This window comes from Heterocephalus glaber, unplaced genomic scaffold (assembly GCF_053883595.1).
Source record: "Heterocephalus glaber isolate CG9 unplaced genomic scaffold, H.glaber_assembly_v1.0 deba00001724, whole genome shotgun sequence".
NCBI classification, from domain to species: Eukaryota; Metazoa; Chordata; class Mammalia; order Rodentia; family Bathyergidae; genus Heterocephalus; species Heterocephalus glaber.
In genome coordinates this window covers 5379225-5399831 of record NW_028258435.1, presented here as the reverse complement: position 1 = coordinate 5399831, position 20607 = coordinate 5379225, and the positions used below count along the sequence as shown (strand labels likewise).

At 45.3% G+C, this 20607-nt stretch overlaps 2 protein-coding genes across 6 annotated transcripts in view; both read left to right on the top strand.

Annotated features, from left to right (window-relative positions):
* LOC147821640 (arf-GAP with SH3 domain, ANK repeat and PH domain-containing protein 2-like) overlaps positions 1-19232 on the top strand; it is a 72275-nt gene extending 53043 nt beyond the window's left edge. Inside the window, exon 3 of the mRNA XM_087199738.1 lies at positions 19160-19232. The gene's annotated coding sequence lies outside the window, so the exon portion shown is untranslated. The remainder of the gene's footprint in view (positions 1-19159) is intronic.
* Positions 1-20607, top strand: part of LOC101721882 (arf-GAP with SH3 domain, ANK repeat and PH domain-containing protein 2) — a 132690-nt gene that overhangs the window by 31036 nt on the left and 81047 nt on the right. For 4 of the 5 annotated variants that reach the window (XM_004875251.4, XM_013069475.3, XM_087199727.1 and 1 more), the window contains exon 2: positions 19160-19232. In XM_004875251.4, coding sequence (XP_004875308.2) covers positions 19160-19232 — 73 coding nt within the window. Of the gene's footprint in view, positions 1-19159; positions 19233-20607 lie in introns of those variants that run through there. The other variant, XM_087199728.1, reaches the window with a different exon arrangement.

Here is a 20607-nt window from a genome sequence, read left to right as displayed (position 1 = left end):
TGCTCCGGTTCACCTGGTCTTGCCTGTGCTTCTCTCCCGAGCCATGGGCCCTCACCTTCTTTGTCCCTGCTCCCTGGTCGTGGATGCTGTTGAGGGCACAGTGATCTCCAGCCTGAAACTGTAAGGAAAAAATGAACAGGGCCTTCCATACTTTTTTTTTCCCCTTTTTAGAGACAGGTTCTTGCTGTGTAGTTTAGGCTGGTTCTGAGCTCATAGTAGTCCTCCTGCCTCAGCCTCCTCAGTGCTGGGATTATAGGCATGTGCCCCCACGCCCGGCCCTTCTGGGCTGGAGGACTCCATACCTCTGGAGGGTCCCTCATAGCTCTTTCCACCTTTTCCTCCTGGCTCTCAGCTGTTGCCTGTGGCTGGGCCGCCAGCCAGCAGTGCACCAGCAATGTGTTCTCCCCTGTCTGTCTAGAACCCTGCATTGTGGTCTCTCTTTTTTTTTCTTTTGGTACCGGGGATCAAACTTGGGTCCTTGTGCCTGTGCAGCAGGCGGTGAAACCACTGAGCTAACTCCCCGGCCCATAATGCGGTCTTTTGTGTGTGCTTTATCGTAGAGCTGTCTTCACGTGAAGGCCCCTGAGGCCCTACAGGTGAAGCAGCCTGTGTGTGGGGGGCATGGGGCAGACACCGAGCTTCCCTATACTGCTTTTGGGCTCCTGGAGGGTCCTGGGCAGTCCTGCGGGTAAATGGAGCAGAGCATGAAACCAGGTCTACAACAGAAAGTGGCCACTTGTGTCCACATGACCGCTCCCCATTGGGATCCCTCTTAAAGGCCCAGGCCCCAGGCAGGCTTCCCTTTGTTCTAGAGTTGGCCTGTATCTGCTTTGCTTTGCCGTGTGACCTCCCAGGGGAGGAGGACAAGGGGTAGTCCTCACTGGGCTTTCCAACTGTCCCATCTCAGGTAGACCCCATGGCCCTGCTGGAATTTATGGAGACCGAGGCCCAGGAGATCAAGATCTTGGTGTGTGGAGACAAGCATAGAAACCCAGGCCTTTTCCTGTGTCTTTTCCTGTGCTGTTGCTTCTTGTGGTGAACCTGGGTCTGAGAATGAGGAGGGAGGCAAGAAGGATGGGACCCATACTCCCTCGGCCCTCCTCTTTCCCTTTCACCCACTGCTGCACTATGTGGATTGCAGAAAAATAGAGGTGATGCGTTTGGGGGTCAGGACCTGTGTGTGGTAGAAACAGGAGGGGACCCATGATCCTCCAGCACTTTAAAAGGCACCGGAAAGGCCAGGGATTTAGCTCAGTGGTTCCGACATCTGCCTCAAAAGCTCAAGGTCCCAAGTTCGGTCCCAAGTTCGATCCCTGATACCAAAAAAAAAAAAGGGCACCTGAAGCACACGCCTGTAATTCCAGCACTCTGGAGCCTGAGGAAGGAGGATCAACATGAGTTTGAGGCCAGCCTGGGCTACATAGTGAGTTCAAGGCCAGCCTGAACTACAAAGTGAGACCCTGTCTCAAAAAAAAACAACAAACGATGGACTGGGGATTTAGCTGAGTGGTTCTGGTGCCTGCCTGGCAAGGGCAAGGTCCCAAGTTCAATCCCTGATACCAAAAAAACAAAACAAACAAAAGGCACCTGAGCCTTATTGGCATTGGCCCTCCTTTGTCCAGAAACAATTCTTGCTAAAGAAAAAAAGAAACAATTCTTGCTGTGTATAGAGCCTTGCCTTTCGTGGGACCTTGGGGAGCCTGGGGTTCCTTTTTGCCTTTCTTTGTCTTTGCTATCTGGCTCTCCTTGCTCCCTGCCTTTCTTTCCACCATAGGAAAATGAGGCCAGGTCTTTTGGATGAGAAGCAGGAATTTGGAAGTGGAAGGCACAAGTGGCAAGACCAAAGATAGCAGTGATTTAATCTTCTCCTTAGAATGCCCAGCGGAGGATGGTGTGTCCTGGACACAGCAAATCCTGATGCTGCCCCCAGCTCCTGTCCAGTCCTCTGACCCTCAGGAAGAGTCTGAAACATGAAGTGGTTACCCAAGGTGGTTTGGAAGTGTGGTGGGCTCCCAGGGGTGGCAGAGGCTAGTGAGAGAGGGGCCACAGGGCCAGGGTGCGTCCCGGGTACTTTCTCAGAGAAGATGGCAGCTCCACGTGGCTTTAGCTCTGGCCAGGCTGGGCAAGTGGGAAAGGATTTAAAGGAAGTGTGGGAGGAATGGGGTAAGGGAGTGGAGGGTGTTTGATGATTCCACAGAAAGCTAGGAAAGCAGCAGCAGATGTCAGACAGGTCCCATCTACAGCTCCTGGCTCTGGAAGCAAAGCTATTAGGAAACTAGGTGGGGAGAGAATTTCTGGAAGCTGCACAATGCTCTCCCTCAATCTGCTGGGGCTGTCCTAGTCTTTGATTAGCTCAAAGCCAAATGGATGACCTTGGGGAAATCCCTTAAATTCTTTGAGCCAGTTTCTTCTATTTTAAGTTGGGGAGATGGGTGGTGATTTCAAAAGCTGTTCTAAGCACTGCATAAGATGCAGGGTGGAGTGTGGAGTTCAAGTGTTCTTAGAGTGTCACTACTGTATGGGCCCCTAAGCTGTCTTTTTAGACGATATGCCTGCTGCTGCCGTGGTAACTTAGGTGGTTTCTCTCAGGTGCTGACAATGCACCTGGGTGGCACTGTGGTCGTGTTATTCCCTGGGAGCACTGGGAAGCTTTGGGGGTCATGATTGCTGTCCTTGACTTTAACACTGTGGCTGTTTATGGGGAGACAGTGGGCAGAGCTTGGATCTGGCTGGACTCGAGCTGCAGAGGAGACACTCTGGAGGTGTGAGGGGCTGACTTTGCCTGGAGCCTTGTTGCCAAGTCCAAGTCCCTGCCGTGGAATCTCTGAGGGAGGAAGGAAGGGACGAGGGGACAGTGAATGCCTGCAGCCATGCCTTGTCATCTTGAGCTCAGATCGGACTCTGCTCCCTTTTTTGGGGGGCCGTACCAGGGATCGACCTCTGGACCTTGCGCTTGCGAGGCGGGCAGCAGCACCACTGAGCTACATCCCTGGCCCAGGTTCTGCTCCTTTAACCCCTAGTGTTAAAGCTGAGAGGATATGGGACTCCTCTGCTGTAAGCTGGCCCTAGCACCCTGCTGTGCCACACTCTGTTACCCTTGTGGGCAGTCAGAGAGAAATATCATGAAATGCTTGAAAAATGTGGGTAGAAAAAGCTTACTAGTGGAAATGAAAGGCTGGCATGAGCTATGAAGGTACTTTGTTCTTGGAGGCCTTTTTTCTTTGCCATAGCTATTGTCAGTCCTGAGATGTATTTATCTCAGGGACAGACCTGGGGGTGGTGTGTTTCTAGCAGACACTTTACTTTGTGTAGTGTATACCCTGCCTTACAAAAGCAGAGCAATTCTCACTGTCAGCTATTGAGTGCCAGCTGTATGCTGGACACTGTATACATTGATGATCTTACCCAGTGAAGCAGGTATCATTATTTCCAACCAAAGTCAGTGAGGGGAACTCACCTGCAGAGGTGAGCTAGTGATCAGACCAAGTCTGTCTGATCCTAAAACCAGTGACTTTTGACCCCTACTCTCTTCTCTGAAGGCATCCAACCCTGCTCTCTCCACCCCCCCCCCCCCTTTTCTTTTTTTGAGACAAAGTCTCACTATGTAGTTCAGGTTGGCTTTGAACTGATTTTGTAGCTCATGCTGGCCTCAAACTCATGATCCTCTTGCCTCAGCCTCCTGAGTGCTGAGGTTACAGGCATGTGCCACCACACCCTGCTTCCATTTTTAATGCGTCTGTTGCTTAAAGTTTCTGGTCATAGTTACAAGATGTTCTTTTTGGAAGAACACATAAAACACAAGTATGACAGCCTGTGAACAGCAGGAAGGCGTCTGGGGAGGGTGGGCCTAGCGGGAGTGGCGAGCACAGTGTGGTGGATGGGTGAGAGGTGGGGGACAGAAGCCACAGGGTACAGTGCATGTGACAGTGTCCTCAGGCAGACCCCTTGTTGCCTCAGGAAGCCAAGGCCTCCTCTATTCTTTTCATCTCCATCTGGGGCTCAGAAAGTACGCTCAGTGATCTCATGTCTCTTCTGCCCTGTTTATGTTACAAAAGTGAAGTTCATGTGGCTTGAGTCTCATTTCCTGGGGAAATCAGCCTGGCCTAGGATTCCATTGTCTTCTGGGACTGGGAAGTTACGGAAGGCTGACTTCGGTCCCAGCTGAAGGTCGCCTTCCCAGCCTCTGGACTCCGTCCACTGCTTCAGCAGAGCCAAGCTCCTGGCCCAGGGTGGTGGCTGTGCTCCGAGCACCCTGGACTGTGTGTCCATGGCCAGGTGGTAGCTGTTTCGCCACACAAACTTCCCTCTTCCACTGTCCTGGGCTCCTGGATGCTCCTTTTCCACTCAACACAAATCAGGATATGAAGTGTTGTCAGAGCTGGAGTTCACTGTCATCTCTTTCTGTTTCTCTGAAACAGTGACCGGCGAGGTCTGAGTTAGTGGCTGGATGTTCCATCAAACCTGTAGGGCAGGGTTCAGGAAGTGCATGTAGTCGTTGGGCTCAAAGGTCCTCCTCCCTGACCTGGCATCTCTGCCTGGACAGATGGTGCATTGCAGGAGCTGCTTGTGTTCTTCTTGCATCTCATGTGTTCACACCTGGGGCACTGTCCCCTTCAGTCACAGTGAGCAGCTGCCTAGCAGCACACTCCATGGAGGCACATAGTCATAGTCTGTGTGGTGATTCTCCTGTGTGGTGATTCTCCTAATGTGGGCATTTGGGGCTCTTTCCGGTTTCTTACTTTAAAACTATCCTGAGAACGTCTTTGCAGAACCAGTCTGTGGGAAGGGAAGGGGATGTTTTGGCACCAGGAATCAGAGAGCCTGGCTAAGGTGCCACCAGTGTGTTCCCAAGCCCAGAGCTGTGCCATATATGTGCTTCAGGATGATGCCACTGCAGCTGGGGTTTCCACCATAGCCTCCTCCTTTTCTGATGGGTGTTTGCTCTTGCTGGGATCTCCCATGGCTTTGCTCCTCATGGGCCCTGGTGGCCACCATGGTTAGATTCAGAGGGCTTCATGGCTGGTGTCTCATCTTGCAGGTTGGGTCACTGTGGCCTCCTTTTCATTCCACAGAACTGCTTCTCTGATCATTCACTTATCTTTAAATAGACGAATTCATGAGTATGCCCTGGGGTAGATATTTCAGTCAGTGCCCAAAACTGAGTCTGTCATCATCTTCTTGCCTGTCCCCAGAAGCCTGTGTGACCGCTTCCTGTGCTACCTTCCAGAGGGTTTTTCTGCACGTTTTTATGTGTAGAAATGTGAAGCTATGAGTCATTTTGTTTTATTGCCTCATCTGTTCCTTGACACTTTTTTTTTGTACTGGGGATCAAATTCAGGACCTTGTGCTTGCAAGGCAGGCATGGTGCCACTGAACTAAATCCCTAGCCCTCCTTGACACTTTTTGATTCTCAAAGGTAAAAGAAATCCTCTGCTTAGTGGAAGAACAATAGAAAATGGAAGCAAAGGGCCGGGGATTTAGCTCGCCGCCTGCTGTGCAAGCGCAAGGACCCGAGTTAAACAAAACAAAAAAATGGAAGCAAAGTGGATATTGAAGTATTTTTGTTTTGGTACTGGGAATCGAACTTAGGACCTTGCGCTTGCCAGGCAGATGTGGTGCCACTGAGCTAAATCCCCAGCCCTCAAAGTATTTTTATTTGCCTTAATTTTTTAAAACTTCAAGAATAATATACTCATGTTCATGATGGTCTAGAGGAAAAACATGCTTCAGCTTTCCTCGAGGGAGCAGTGATTGGCTTCCTTTACCCTTACACACACACACACACACACACACACACACGCGCGCGCGCGCGCGCACGCGCGCGCAGTGTAACACTTGCTGTCCTTTTTTTCCTTGCTTTCACAATTTGTGTGCAAATGCTTAATTGGTTTATACCAAAGCTTGTATTTCTCTAATTCCTTAGGTGAATTTTTAAGAAATAGTTGCATTTGTGTCTTCTGCAGACTGCCTTGCTTTCTTGAGGGTGACGGAAAGCCATGACCAGGCTGTGCTGTCATGGCCAGGGTGACTGTGTCCCAGTGCAGCCTAGCTTCCCGCCCCCCAGAAGGGCTGCTCATTGTGCCTCTACCCTGGGTCTGCTGAGTGGGAACAGAATCCAAGAAATGGAAACTATGCATGGGAGAAAGATGACAAACGTGTTTCTTTTCCATTTGCCTGCCTTCAGGGTTACCCCTTTAAGATTAGATTAAGAGCATTCTCGAGAGCACCCAGAACTATCTGGCAGGCTGCTGGGAAGCTGCTGGTGTTCGGACAAAACCCTCGGAGCAGAGTGGGCCAACCCAGGCTGTGTTTCTGCCTGCCCTCAACTTCTCCCTGATGTTGTAGCAACTGCATATGGTGTGTGACCAAAATGCTAGGCTAATGACTTACCCCGAGAGTTCACTTCCATTTTGGCAGCATTTTCTGGCTCTTCTTCCAAACTCTAGTTGGTTAATCCTTTTTCCTTTTTAAAAGTGCTTCAAATTTCCTTTTATTTTTGTACGCCTCATCAGATAAACATACATATATAACTTATTTTTTATTTTTGGTACTAGAGATTGAACCCACGGGCTTGTGTTTGCTAAGCTCTGCCCCTGAGCTGTATGCTAAACTCACAGATAATTTAAAGTCAGTCCTCCACTACCATCCCCTGGTCATGGTCAGCACCCAGGCGTGCAGTGTGGTCCCCTCCCCGTCACAGCTGTCAGTAGTCACTGCCATCCTAACTGGGCCATCACCATCTCCTTACTTTCCTTTGTAGTTTTGTCTGCAGTCATTCCCAGACATCAGCATCCCAATCTAGGTTCGCCTGTGCTCTAGAAGCTCTGTAGTCTAGTACTGCAGTATTGTTCTGCTTTTGCTGTTTCTGTCAAATTCATTCATGCTCATTCATGTTCCTTTCCACTGCTGTGTAGCTCAGTAATATGAACACATGACAGTTTACCCATTTTACCATTGATAAACATTTGGGTTTGTCCAATTTCTGGCTGTTTGAAAGAGTGTTATAAATGTCCTTGTGCTTAACTTGTGTTTTATTAGATAATAACAATATGCCCTTCTGGTTGGTCCTTAGGCACACATTCCACACAGCTGTGATTTGGCGTGGATGTTTATTTGATCTTAATTCTTAGCGACACCTGCTCCTCTCCAGGCCTCATGCTATTCCCAGAAGGAGATGTGTCCATTATTGCTCTGTTTTACACTGAGCCTGCAGCCTGCAGTGTGGTTCTGTGCTTCCCGAAAGGCTGCTGGAAATGTTTGACACTTTCATTAGTGCTCCGTGCTTTTTGCAAAGTCAAATGTGTGATGAGACACATCTACCATCTAGATGTTTGTGGAACTCTTTCTAGTCTAGGCAGAGCTGCCCTGGGGGTACAGATCTGGGCGATTGTGGTTTTGTTGTTTACTCTCTTTCACAACTGTCATTTCCACTCAGGTTGGCCTTTCTTAGATCAGAGATGACCCAGGGAGGGGTGGAGTGGGGAGTGTAGAGGGGCAGCTCCAGTGGCGAGGCTGAGTCTGCAGGCCTCCCCAGAATAGTGTCTGTGGGTTCCAGAAAGGAAGTGGTTCCTTCCCATCTGTGGAAGCTGGCTGTGCATCTAGGTCAGCACCCGAGAGGCACGGGACTGGCTGACACTGTGGAGACAACGTTTGCGTGGATTCTCTGCACCAGCCGTAGTTTGAGCTGTGTGGACCTAGAAGGAAAATAGGAGAGAGAAAAGAGCTGGGTGTGGTGGTGCACACCTCTGTTCCCAGCGTTCTTAAGAGGCTAAGGCAGGAGGATGGCTTTGAGTCCAAGGCCCCCTAGCCTGCATAGTGAGTTCCAAGGCCAGCCTGAACTATAGGGAGACCCTGTCTCAAAAACAAAGGAGAAAATGGGCCAGGAATTTAGCTCAGTGGTTTCGCCGCCTGCTGCGCAAGCGCAAGGACCAAAGTTCGATCCCTGGTACCAAAAAAAGAAAAAAAGAAAATAAATTTCTGCAGAATTTTTATTAATGAAAGCTAAGCGTAGTAATAGCCATGGAGTAGCTGCTAATGAGAAGAGTGAGTTTCTTTTGGAGGGAGACATTTCTCTGCATTGGGGTTCCAAGTCCTCCCCAGAGTCACACCTGACTGGAAGTGTCCACCTGTACAAACCTTAGGTCGTGACTGCGCAGACAGGCTGTGGCCACATTTGGCCTGTGGCCCACCATCTTCCCTCCTGAGCCAGGCCACCTCCTCAGGCAGGCTGTGGAGGTCACCATACTGCCCAGCCTGCCATCGAGACATAGGTGCTGTCTCACCAGGTGGGGACACCTGTGGGGTTCTGTGGGGCCAAAGGGAGGCTGCAGAGCTGCGCTCTCAGGGAGGAGGCATGTCACAGGTGACCGCCATGCTGAGGGGTCAGAGGAGCCCTTGAGTCATCCTGTGTGGCTGGAGCTCTCCAGCAAGGTAGCAGGGCACGGGGAGCCAAATTTGTGAGCTTCTCATTTTTGTCTGGATGGCAGCATTCCTCTCTGGCCTGGGACTGCCGTATTGCTCTGCACAGGTGTGACAGAGAGGACTGAACAACAGTGTGGCCTGTTCCACTGTGGGCTCACCTTTACCTGTGCCATTCACAGTCCCTGTGTGCCGGCCCAATACTTATTTTCTTTGGCAGTATTTGATTATGGGGCTCTTTTTGTTTGTTTTTTTTTTGGTTTTTTAAAGACAAGGTCTCGTTATGTAGTTCAGACCAGCCTTGAATTCACTGTGTAACCCAGGCTGGCCTTGAACTCACTATGTAGCCCCTCAAACTTATAGCGATCCTCCTGCCTCAGCCTCCAGAGTGCTGGAATTACAGGCATGCACCACTGTACCCAGCTTCCTTGCAAATATTTTAGACATGTATCTATCGTCTTGTTTATGCCATAAGTTTACTCTGTAAAACTTGTTTTACAAACTAAAAGATTAGTCTGAGTCTTAGTTTTCACAGTTAGGAGGTTTGGCTGGACTTATGCTGCCAGGCAAGCTCTACTTAGATGTTTATTGTCTCTCACATTTTTGTGTTTGGAGTTTTTACACACAAATTCTGGTGAAAGTTGTGGTGGTTTTCCTTCTTCTGAGTTTAAGTAGATTTGGGGAGGGTAGCTGAGTGCTAAATTGGGTCGCAGATCTCAGCCAAGCTGGCAAACAGCTTTGGTTTCTGGAGACTTTTAAAAGTTTTGTTATTTTTGTTGCTTTAATATTCCAGGGCTGTTTTTATAAATTAATGGACATAGGCTTTTTCTCTCCCTCAGACTTAATCGTTGTCAGTTGGCCCGACCAAGTGTAATCATGGTATCAGGCTGTCATAAAAGGGTGTCTTTGAGTAGGGAGGGAATTGCTCTCCCTCCCTTGGTTTTAATTAAAACCACCTCTGCCACCCAGTGTGGCCCAGTGCACGTCACCTCTAATCTTTCCTTGACAGTGAGCAAGCAGCAGTGTTTACACACTGTCCCAATTCAGGAAACCCTGCTTCCCTCCCCTAGCAGGGCAGAAGACCCCCACAGCAGTGTGTTTTACAAGACTTCTGCAGTGCATTTTTGGGAGGGCTGTGTCCACACGCACAGGGAGGACACTTGTCTGAGTCCCGCCGTGTGGCAGTGTGCCTGCCTCCCACGCTGACATAGACCACCACCTCCAGGATGGAGCTGAACTCAGGTGATACTGCTGCACTGTCACCTGCGGGATGGCAATCAGAGGCTGGAGAGGCAGACAGGTCGATGTCTCAGACTGATTCGCAGGAGTCCACGCCTGGCATCAGGCCCCACCTGGCTTCTGAACTGTGGTTCCAGCCAGTTCCTGCCTCTTTGGAGAGTTTTTCCAGGTCCACTCCCTGCCACCCTGAGCAGTTACCGAGCAACCTCCCAGTACCCCATCAGCCCTTCCCCTTGCCTCGGGAACACTGTCTGCTGGCGTGGTGTCCTGCTCTGTGGCAGGCACAGGGATGTGCTGATGAAATAAACATCAGCTCTTTGCTGGGTGCATACCTATAATCCCAGCACTTGGGAGGCTGAGGTGGAAAGAACGCTGTGAGTTTAGGGCTAAGTTGGGCTACTTAAGTGAGTTCAAGGCCAGTCTGAACTACATAGCGAGACTCTTGTCTTAGGAAAAAAAGAGAGAGAAATTTTAACTGTCTTGAATCTGTTCTTATCAACTCTTTTTTACAACATGGCAGAAAATTATGTTTTTTAAAAAATGGACATTTTTAGTTTTTGGATCCTAGCAACATTAAACAGAAAAGCCAGGCATGGTGGCACATGCTTTGTAATCCTAGCACTCTGGGAGGCTGAGGCAGGAGGATCACAAGTTTGAGCCCAGGTTGGGCAATTTAGCAAGACTGTCTCAAAAAAGAGCTGGGGGTGTAGTCCATTGTGAAGGCCCTGGGTTCCATTTGCAAGACTGTAACAAACACATAGGAAGTAAAGTTCCCACATGCCCTATTCATGCCCTTTCTGCTGTCATCATCCCCCACAGAGGGACATTTGCTATCATGGATGAGCCTACAGCAGCAAGTAGTTATGGCCTGAGGTCCATACTTTTCATCATTCTGTGGGTATGGGACGCAAGTACAGTGGCATGATCAAAATGCCTTTTGGGGCCGGGGGTGTAGCACAGTAGTGTAGCACCTGCCTAGCAAGGGTGAGGTCCGAAGTTCAATCCCCAGTATCCCCTCCAAAAACCCCCCAAAACAACACCTTTTTATATTGTAACTACTGTGAAAAGTCTGGTAATCAACTTCCTGTTTAAAATTGTCACCACTGATCACATGTTCCAATCAAACAACCATTGTTTGCTTTAGAGTAGGACCTCGTGTGCTGCCTTTGGAAGCAGATCCCAGAGGTGGCCTGGGAAGGCTGAGTCCCCACGCTATTGCTCTCAGCTCTCAGATGATCAGCCACCAAGTGCTTTGTGACAGAAACCCATGATCAGCACTGTTGCTGAGCTCTGCAATGCCAGGTGCCAGGCTGGGTGCTTCCCTGCCGTTCCTGATGTGGTTGGCGTGGCAGCCCTGTGATTGGCATCACTGCACCTGTTTACAGATGTTCACCTAAGAGTTGAGCCCTTTGGTCCCCATGCTTCTCCAGGTGTAGTGGGGGTCCAAAGACATTTTATTCTCTTTTGTGTAAATCTCCAGGTTTCATGAGTCCTTGAACAAATACTGCTTGAGTGCCTACTGTGTGTAGGCATTGCAAGTGCTGTATACTGCTACTGTGTGGTAGCTGATCTATAAATATTTGCGGGTCTGTTTAATCAGTCAGCCTTGCAAAGGTAGGTATTATTACTACCAGTTTCTGGAAGAGAAACCTGAGCAGCGGGAAGGATTAAGAACGTGCCTTCTACCTCAGCTGACAGATTTGTATCTGGGTCTTTCCAAAAATCAGGAGTGAGGGCTTGGGGATTTAGCTCAGTGGTTCCGCCACCTGCCTCGCAAGCGCAGGAATCTGAGTTCGATCCCCAGTACCCCCCAAAAAATATACAGGCCAAAATCAGGAGTGGTTTGACACACCCCCCCCAACCACCCCAGCACCTGTGTCTGCAGTCCTGTGTCCACCTTGGCACCCATTGCCCCTGGGGGACAGGATGCAGACATGGGCAGCCCATACTGACTGGAGTCTTGCTGGCACACAGGGCACTGAAACATGGTGAGCTGTCTGTCGAGGCCCCTGCACTTCACTGCAGGGGCCTGTTTCTGGCAGGGACTGTGACCAGGGCCACCTGCTTCAGGTGGATGAGGCAGGACAAGAGCTGATTTTGTGGCTGCTGACAGAACTGCTGTGCATTGCCGTTTGCAAGCAGCACTGCACCCCAGGCAGAGGATTTGTGCCCCTGAGCAACCCCATGGTCCTGACGGTACAGCAAGGGGCTCTGGGGCTCACATGTGGCCACTCTGTAGTTGTAGTGTCTAAGGACAAACCTTTTTTTTTTTTTATGCTTAAATTCTTTTATTGGTACATTTTAGGTAAACAATACATTTACATTTATCATTGGGTGTTTGTACCTGTACATGATGTATCTTGGTTCTTATTTTTCTCCTGTTACCTGTGCGCCCTTCACTCCCTCCGCCCTTCCCTATTTACATAGGCTTTGTTTCCATTTTTTTCTTTTCTCATAATTTTTCCTTTCCCCTTCCCCTCCCACCACCTCTACCCCTTTGGACCTTTTCTTCCTATTTCGCATTAGCAATTATTCATTTTAATCATTTTCATCCTTACTTATATTTTCAGTTTCTCAAACTAGAGAAACTTACGTATTTACACACATGTGTCCTATTTATTTCACTTCACAGGATGGCCTCAATATGCATCCATTTAGCTATAAATGTCTCTAGTTTCTCGTTCTTTATGGCTGAGTAGTACACCATTTTAAAAAAATATTATTTTATTGGTACATTTTAGGTATACAATATAATGACATCATCTTTGGAAATTTGCATCTTTACATAATGTCTCTTGGTTCTTATTTTTCCCCCTTCCTCTGCCCTCCCTTCAACCCCTCCATCCCTCCCTATTTACAAAGACTTTGTTTCCATTTTTTCATTTTCTCATATTAATTCCATTCCCTTCTTTCCTTTCCCCTACCCCTCCACTTCCCCTTCCCCTTTGCCCCTTTTCTTCCTATTTCACATTATCTGTTATACCTTTTAGTGTCCTTATTTACATTCAGTTTCTCACACTAGAGAAACTATTCCGTATTTACACGTGTCCTATTTATTTCACTTAAGAGTATCACCTCACTGTGCATCCATTTAGCTATAAATGTCTCTAATTTCTCATTTTTTATGGCTGAGTAGTACTCTATTTTATATAAAAACCACATCTTCTTTATCCAGTTTCCAGTTGATGGGCACTTGGGCTGTTTCCAAGCTTTAGCTATTACAAACTGTGCCGCTATAAACATGGGTGCACATATATCGCTGTGGTATGATTCTTTTAATTCTTTTGGGAAGATCCCCAGCAGGGGAATAGCTGGGTCAAATGGGACCTCTAGTCCTACTTCTTTAAGGTGTCTGCATACTGATTTCCACAGTGGTTGCACCAGCCTAAACTCCCACCAACAATGGAGAAGGGTTCCTTTCTTCCCACACCCCCGCCAGCATTTGTTATTGGTTGATTTCTTGATAGCAGCCATTCTTTCTGGGGTGAGGTGGAATCTCAGTATTGTTTTCATCTGCATCTCTCGAATGACCAGTGATGTTGAACATCTCATAAATTTGTTTGCTGCTTTTACTTCTTTGAGAAATGTCTGTTCATTTCAGATGCCCATTTTTGAATTGGGTCTTTAAATTTGGCGGGGGGGGGGGTCTGATGTTTTCAGTTCTTTATATATTCTAGATAGTAGTCCTTTGTCTGAGGTATAGCTGCTGAAAGTTTTTTCCCACATTGTAGGTTGTTTCTTAACTCTGTTGGTGGTTTCTCTTGCAGTACAGAAGCTTTTTAACAAGATGAGATCCCAATTGTTGATTCCCTGTGCTAGTTCCCGTGCTGTGAGGTTTTGTTCATAAAGTCTTTTCCCATGCCAATGTCTTCAAGAGTTCTACCTAACTTATCTTCCAGCAAGTTTAGTGTTTCTGTTTTAATATTTAGATCTTTAATCCACTTTGATCTTAGTTTAGTGCATGGTATTAGATATGGATCTAGTTTTCATCTTTGGCAGGTTGAAATCCAGTTTTTCAAACACCATTTATTAAATAGGCTGTCTTTCCTCCAGTGAGTGTGGTTGGCTCCTTTATCAAAGATGAGGTGGCTGAGTATGTCTGGAGTTGCTTCTGCATCTTCTAATCTATTCCGCTGATCCTCAGGTCTGTTTCTTTGCCAGTACCATGCTGTTTTTATCACAGTAGCTTTGTAGTATAGTTTCAAATTGGGGATTGTGATACCCCCTGCCATGTCTCTATTGCCTAGAATTGCTTTTGCTATTCCAGGTCTCTTATGGTTCCAAATGAATTTTTGGATTGTTTTCTCTAGTTCTGTGAAATATATTGTTGGAATTTCAATCAGTATTGCATTAAATCTATATAGCAGTTTTGGAAGTATGGCCATTTTCACTACATTGGTTCTTCCTACCCGGAACAACGGATGTCTTTCCATTTTCTTTTATCCTCCTCGATGTCTTTTTTCAGAGTGCAGTAGTTTTCTTTATAGAGGTCTTTTGCTTCCTTTGTTAGATTGATTCCTAGATATTTCATTTTTTTTGGATGCTATTGTAAAAGGAATTGTTTCTCTAATTTCTCTCTCAGTGAGTCTGTTATTTGTGTACAAGAAGGCTGCTGTTTTTTGAGTGTCAACCTTGTATCCAGCTACTCTAGTGAATCTTATCAATTAAGTATAGAAGTCTTTTGGCAGAGTTTTTTGGGTCTTCTATGTAAAGTATCATATCATCAGCAAATAATAACAGTTTAACTTTTTCCTTTCCTATCTTTATTCCTTTTATTTCTTTCTCTTGTCTAATTGCTGTGTCTAATGTTTCCAGAACTATATTGAACAGGAGTGGTGATAGTGGGCATCCTTGTCTTGTTCCTGATTTTAGCGTGAAAGTTTTAAGTTTTTGACCATTTAGTATGATGTTGGCTGTTGGTTTTTCTTAGATAGCCTTAATCAGGTTAAGATAAAGACCTTCCGTTCCAATTTTCTGTAGGGTTTTGTTTTTTTTTATCATGAATGGGTGTTGGGTTTTGTCGAATGCTTTTTCTGCATCTATTGAGATGATCATATGGTTTTTGTCCTTGGCTCTGTTAATATAGTGTATTACATTTATTGATTTACATATGTTGAACCATCCTTGCATCCCTGGGATAAATCCGACTTGGTCAGGGTATATGATCTTCTTGATGACCCTCTGTATTCTGTTTGTCAGTATCTTGTTGAAGATTTTTGTATCTATGTTCATTAAGGACATTGGCCTATAGTTCTCTTTTTGGGTTGGGTCTTTCCCTGGTTTTGGAAACAAAGTAATACTTGCTTCCAGGAACGAATTTGAAAGCTTTGCTTCCCTTTCAATTTCCTTGATGAGTTTAAAGAGTAATGGCAATAGTTCTTCTTTAAATGTCTTGTAGAATTCAACAGTGAAGCCATCAGGACCTGGGCTTTTCTTTGTTGGTAAATTTTTAATTACATTTTCAATTTCACTCATGTAATTGGGGTGTTTAGAATTTCTATATCTTCTTCATGCAACTTTGGCAATTCATATGTATCTAGGAATCTGTCCATTTCTTCTGTATTTTCCATTTTATTAGAGTACAGGTCCTCGAGGTAGATGTTGATGATCCTCTGGATTTCTGCTGGATCTGTTGTGACTTCACCTTCTTCATTTTTAATTGCATGGATTTGAGACTTTTTTTTTGATAAGGTTGCCTAAAGGTTTATTGATTTTATTTATTCTTTCAAAAAACCAACTCTTTGATTCATTGATTTGTTTGGTATCATTCAGTTAGTCTCCATTGCATTGATTTCTGCTCTGATCTTTGTAATTTCCTCTGTTGTACTAGCTTTGGGTTTATCATGCTCTTCTTTTTCTAGGAGCTTGAGGTTCAGCATTAGGTTGTTTATTTGAGCTCTCTCTGTTTTCCTAATATGGGCATTTACTGCTATGAATTTCCTTCGTATAACTGCTTTCGTTGTATCCCATAAATTCCTGTATGTTGTACTGGCATTATCATTTACTTCTTGTTTGATTTCTTCTGTGACCCATTGGTTGTTCTGGAGAGTGTTATTCAATATCCATGTGTTTGTGGGGGTTTTGCAGTTTTTTATGCTATTGATCTCCAATGTTACTGCACTATGGTCTGATAATATACAGGGGGTAACTTCAATTCTTTTACATTTACTTAGGCATGTCCTATGAGCTAGCATGTGGTCTATTTTGGATAATGACCCATGTGCAGCCAAAAAGAATGTGTATTCTGATTTTGTGGGGTGGAGCACTCTATAAACATCTATTAAGTCCATTTGTTCATTAGCTTTGTTCGGTTCTAGAATTTCATTGTTGACTTTTCATCTAAATGATCTGTCCATTTGTGATAGTGGGGTATTGAGGTCTCCCACTACAGTTGTATTAGTGCTTATTTGGTTTTTCATGCCCATTAATATTTGTTTTGTGTAGTTGGGGGCATTCGAGTTTGGTGCATATATATTTAAGATTGTTATCTCTTCCTCTTGGATTATTCCCTTCACAAGGATGTAGTGACCATCTTTGTCTCTCTTAATTAGTTTTGGTTTGAAATCTGCTGTGTCTGCAAATAAGATTGCTACCCCTGCTTTTTTCCAGGTTCCTGTTGTGTGGAGAACTGTTTTCCATCCTTTTACTTTTAGTCTATGGATTTCGTTTTGAGTTAGGTGTGTTTCTTGTATACAGCATATTGTTGAATTTTGCTTCTTAATCCATTCTGCCAGCCTGTTTCTTTTGATTGGTGAATTGAGGCCATTAATATTGATGGTTATAATTGATAGATACTGAGTCATCCTTGTCATGATGTTTTAGTGTTGTTGGCTCTTTTATTTATTTATTTATTTATTTATTTATTTATTTTTAGTTTTTTTCTTTTTTTAAATTTTTTAATTTTTCCCCCTTTCCCTTTAGTTTCTAGCCTTGCTTGGTGGCTTCCCACTGTTGGGCCTCATGGAGTTGTGACCATCATTGTCTTTTTCTAGGATATTGTTTAGAATTGTCTGGAGTACTGATTTAGTCTTCATGAAATTTCTCAGGTGTTCTTTGTTGTGGAAGTATCTGATTTCCCCATTGATTTTGAAAGGTAATTTTGCAGGATACAACAGTCTTGGTTGGAAGTTATTTTCTTTTAGGGCTTGAAATACTTCAGTCCAGGCTCTCCTTGACTTGAGGGTTTGTGTTGAGAAGTCTGCTATGATTCTGATGGGCTTTCTTTTGTATGTGATTTATTTCTTTTCTCTGACTGCTTGTAGGATTTTGTTCTTCTGTTGGGTTTCTGGGATCTTGACTATTACATGTCTAGGTGTAGATTTTTTTTGATCATGGCTTGTTGGAGTTCTATATGCCTCACTTTCTGTATGTTCATTTCTCTACCTCTATCTGGGCAGTTTTCTACTATTACTTCTGTGAACAGTTTTTTTTATGTCAATTGTACTTCCTCTTGTTTTTTTGTGGATTCCTATCAGTTTTATATTATTTTTCTTTGCATCATCTAGCAGCTGCTGGATTGATTTCTCATGGTCCCTTTCTATTTTTAAGAAATCTCTGTTTTCATGGTCACTAACTGCAATCTTGTCTTCTATATTTGATACTCTTATCTTCACATTCCCTAATCTACTGTGAATGCTTTCAATGGAGTTTTTAATCTCCTGAATATCTGTTTGAATCTGTTTCATGGATTCCATTTCTTTCTTGTGTTGGGCGATCATGGTTTCCATTTCTTTCTTATGCTGTGCATTCATGGCTTCCAGCATGTTTCTGAGCTCATCTATTTTTGTATCTGTTTCTGTTCTAGAGCCTCTAATCAATATGTTTCACTCTGCTCACCATCTCTGTAGTTATCTGGGAAATTATTTCTGTTTTGAATTTTTCTAGAGCCTCATTCATTTGTTTTGTTACTTCCTGTGCCATCAGTTCAGGGTGTCCAGGTGGTTGATTATCATATTTTCCCACCTCGTTTCCCCCAAAATTTGCCTTTGGTAGGGTGGAAGTCTGATTTCGTGCCTTGCTTAAATGTCTTCTCATTTTTCTTTTTGGTACTGTCCTTGGTTTAATTCCTGGGTTGATACTGCGAAATTGCATATTGTAAGTATCTTTGTTGCTTATGTTTAGAACCCTTGTGGAATGATTGCTTTTCAGAGGTGTCTTCCAGATACAGCTGGTCTTTAGGTTTTGAGTCTCTAATGACTCTGAGGCTTAGCCCAAATAATAGCAATCAGCAACACCATAGCATCAAGCACAGCTTAGAAAATGACAATTTGGGCCGGGGATTTAGCTCAGTGGTTTCACTGCCTGCTGCACAAGTGCAAGGACCCAAGTTCGATCCCTGGTACCAAAAAAAAAAAGGAAAAGACAATTTGTGGTAGTTATTAATGTATCACCTTTAACTGTGTGAATTATATCAAAATCGAGGACCAGCCCAACATACATTTACATGAATAAACTCTTCAATATAGCAACTTTACAGGATGGGGAGTTAGAAGGAGTTGGGTAGGGAGGGATAGATAGGTAGAAGGATAGGGAAAGGTTAGCAGTAAGGCCAGAAGACATAGGAAGATCATGCAAAGTCTAAGAAACTGTTGAAGACAAGAGGAAAAGACAGAATTAAAGAACAAAGATGTGAATGGAACAACCTAATAGCAATAGGGAGGCTAGATACTATATTTACTTTCCTTTAAAATGATAATCAAGAGAAGAAAAGAAAAATAAAGAAGAAATCCAAATTAGGTCCAGAACAGGAACAAAAAGGGAGATGAAGAACAATGTGGGACAGCGAGAGAACGAGTGAGAGAAATGAAAGGGAAAAAAAAAAAAGAAGAGAAAAAAAATTTGATAAGAGTAGAAAAAAAATTAGAGAAAAAAATTTTTGCAAATAACAAAAAATAAAAATGAAGGGTCTCCTTCAGGGTGTGTCTCTGCTGTCACACTAGACAACATGGGCAGCTGTGTGCAGATATAAGTCAATGCATCTTAGCAAGCCAGTAGCAGACCTGTGAGATTCAGACAGATTTCTGGCTGCTAGTCCCAAGTTGAGCTCCCTGTCCTCCTGCAGGGTTGAACTCTGCAAGGTTCTACTGCAGGTTTCAGCTGCCCTTCCCCTGAAGAGAGTCCGGGTTCTGATGGGAGGTGGTGATCCCTCCAATTTACCAAGTACGATGGCCTGGTGTGCTTTTACTGCAGAGATTCTCTTCACTTTTCCAGTGGGCTTCAGTTTTCATCGAGGAGCCTGAGAGAGGCCCTCTTTCTGTTGCTCACTTCTGCTCTATCTTGTGGAGCTCAGGGCGATGGCCTTCATGACCCCCTATGCCTCTGAGTGTGGAACCAGGTAGCAGCACAGCCAGGAGGCCAGAGGCGGGGGGGGGCGCCTGCAGGCACCCACGTAGCTACAGTGCTCGGAGTGGGGGCGCCAGGCCACCAGGGTCCTCACCGTGCGCCAGCTGGTCGCGATGGGCCGCACAAACATGTTTTAATTGGCATATTCTCTGTATTTTAGGCTTTGGATGTGGACCGGATGGCTCTTTACAAAATGAAGAAATCGGTGAAAGCAATAAACATCTCTGGGCTGGGTGAGTACAGTTCCTGCCCTGGGGTTTCTGTGTTGGGACGGCACATTTAAAGTTCTGATGCGTAACACTGGTCACCACTAGTGAGTTAACAAACCTGGACAGCAGAGGCGAGCTGCGATGTCTCACTCCAGAAGTGGGTTTCCATCCTGGAATGGGCCTCCATCCTGCCTTTCTGTTTGAACCCACCTTAGACTGGCTGCTGAGGACACTAGTAGACTCCTGCCCCAGGTTTGGTCTGTGCCAAGAATCATACTAGAATTCCTTTTCCATTTCTCTCTCCTCCAGTTCTTGGCTTGGGAAGAAAATGAATAAATATACAAGCATTACCAACTAGTCAGAGTAAATGTATGTGTAGTACTTATGAGTCCATATTTGTCCTAGACTTAGAGATTTGCATAGGAAGAACTCACTGCAACTTTCAGCTTAAAGATGACAGGCTGTGCAGGTCTGCCACACACAAATCCTCTGCATGATAGATATTTTTTAAATGATCATTGTGTACTGCAAACATGTACTATTAAAAAAAGGTTTAAAAATAAAAATAATAATAAGATAGGTCATGAAAGCCAGTGGATATAGGAACAATCCAGGTGGGCAAATGATAAAATCCTGATTTCAAATCTGGAGGAAAAAAAAAGTTATCAAGTAACTATAGATTCACTGAGAAGCAAGATGGTGGCCCTGGGACACTGGTGGATTGTAGAGGAAAAGGGAAGCTTGTGGGATTGCACCCTCCTCAGGGCCAGGAGTAGCATGGGTGCCTGTGGGTGGCCCCTGGTATCCCTGCCATGTCCTCTGCACCCTGTGGGGCCTTCCTGTAGCCATGGGGACTGGAGCAGGAGGACAAGGAATGTCCATCCTAGTAGTGGTGAGGTCAGCAGGACATGGACCCCACTCAGTAGTGGGAGCACAAAGTAACAAGGCTCTCAGGGACCCAGCCAGTGGCCTTTCTGAAGTTCCACCTGTCCAGCAGGCTGGCCATCCACCTGACCTTGGTGAGGGGGCTCTCCTATTTTGGTCATCTTGTATCCATCTATCATGGTGTGCCAACTTTGAGTTATTATAGGGCCATGAGTCTGATTTTTTTTTAAAAGCCAGATTCCTGGTTTTGCAATCTTTATTTTAATACAAGTGTTGTCTCCTTCCAAAACGTTACCTGAGGAAACTATACTTTTCCTGTGATGTTGCTGACATCATTTGCAGCATTTTGGAAACTCTTTTTCTAGAACTGCTTTTTGTAGCACATTCTTTTGAATATATTTAGTAGGAGAGTCTAAGGACAGATTGAATTGTCAGAAATAAGTCAGGCACATTCAATTAGGGATTAAGGTGCTGGCTACCACAATTGGCTAGGTGCATTGCAACTGCTCCGAGG